Below are 300 nucleotides of genomic sequence, written 5' to 3'. Positions count from 1 at the left end.
GTGTCCGGCTACGGGGCCGGCTATGGGGCCGGCTATGGGGCTGGGTTGGGGGGCAGCATGTTGTTTACGGGTTCTGGCATGGCGGCCAACGAGAAGGAGACGATGCAGGACCTCAACGACCGCTTGGCCACCTACTTGGAGAAGGTCCGGAGCTTGGAGCAGGAGAACCGGCGGTTGGAGGTCCAGATCCGGGATTTCATGGCCAAGAAAGGTCCCAGCGCCCGGGACTGGGGCCACTACTGGGAGGTCATCGAGGAGCTGCGGGACAAGGTGGGGTCCCCGCGGGGGGGGGTGGGGGGG

The 300-nt window shown here is 66.7% G+C and overlaps 1 protein-coding gene across 1 annotated transcript in view; it reads left to right on the top strand.

The window, feature by feature from the left end:
* The window catches only part of LOC103904533 (keratin, type I cytoskeletal 18), a 20,330-nt gene that overhangs the window by 7,976 nt on the left and 12,054 nt on the right, over positions 1-300 (top strand). The window contains exon 3 of the mRNA XM_009286033.2: positions 2-275. Coding sequence (XP_009284308.2) covers positions 2-275 — 274 coding nt within the window. The remainder of the gene's footprint in view (position 1; positions 276-300) is intronic.

The sequence above is a fragment of the Aptenodytes forsteri genome, unplaced genomic scaffold (assembly GCF_000699145.1).
Source record: "Aptenodytes forsteri isolate BGI_AS27 unplaced genomic scaffold, ASM69914v1 Scaffold268, whole genome shotgun sequence".
NCBI classification, from domain to species: Eukaryota; Metazoa; Chordata; class Aves; order Sphenisciformes; family Spheniscidae; genus Aptenodytes; species Aptenodytes forsteri.
The sequence above is the reverse complement of the archived record's forward strand: the minus strand, read 5'-3'. Positions and strand labels throughout refer to the sequence as shown.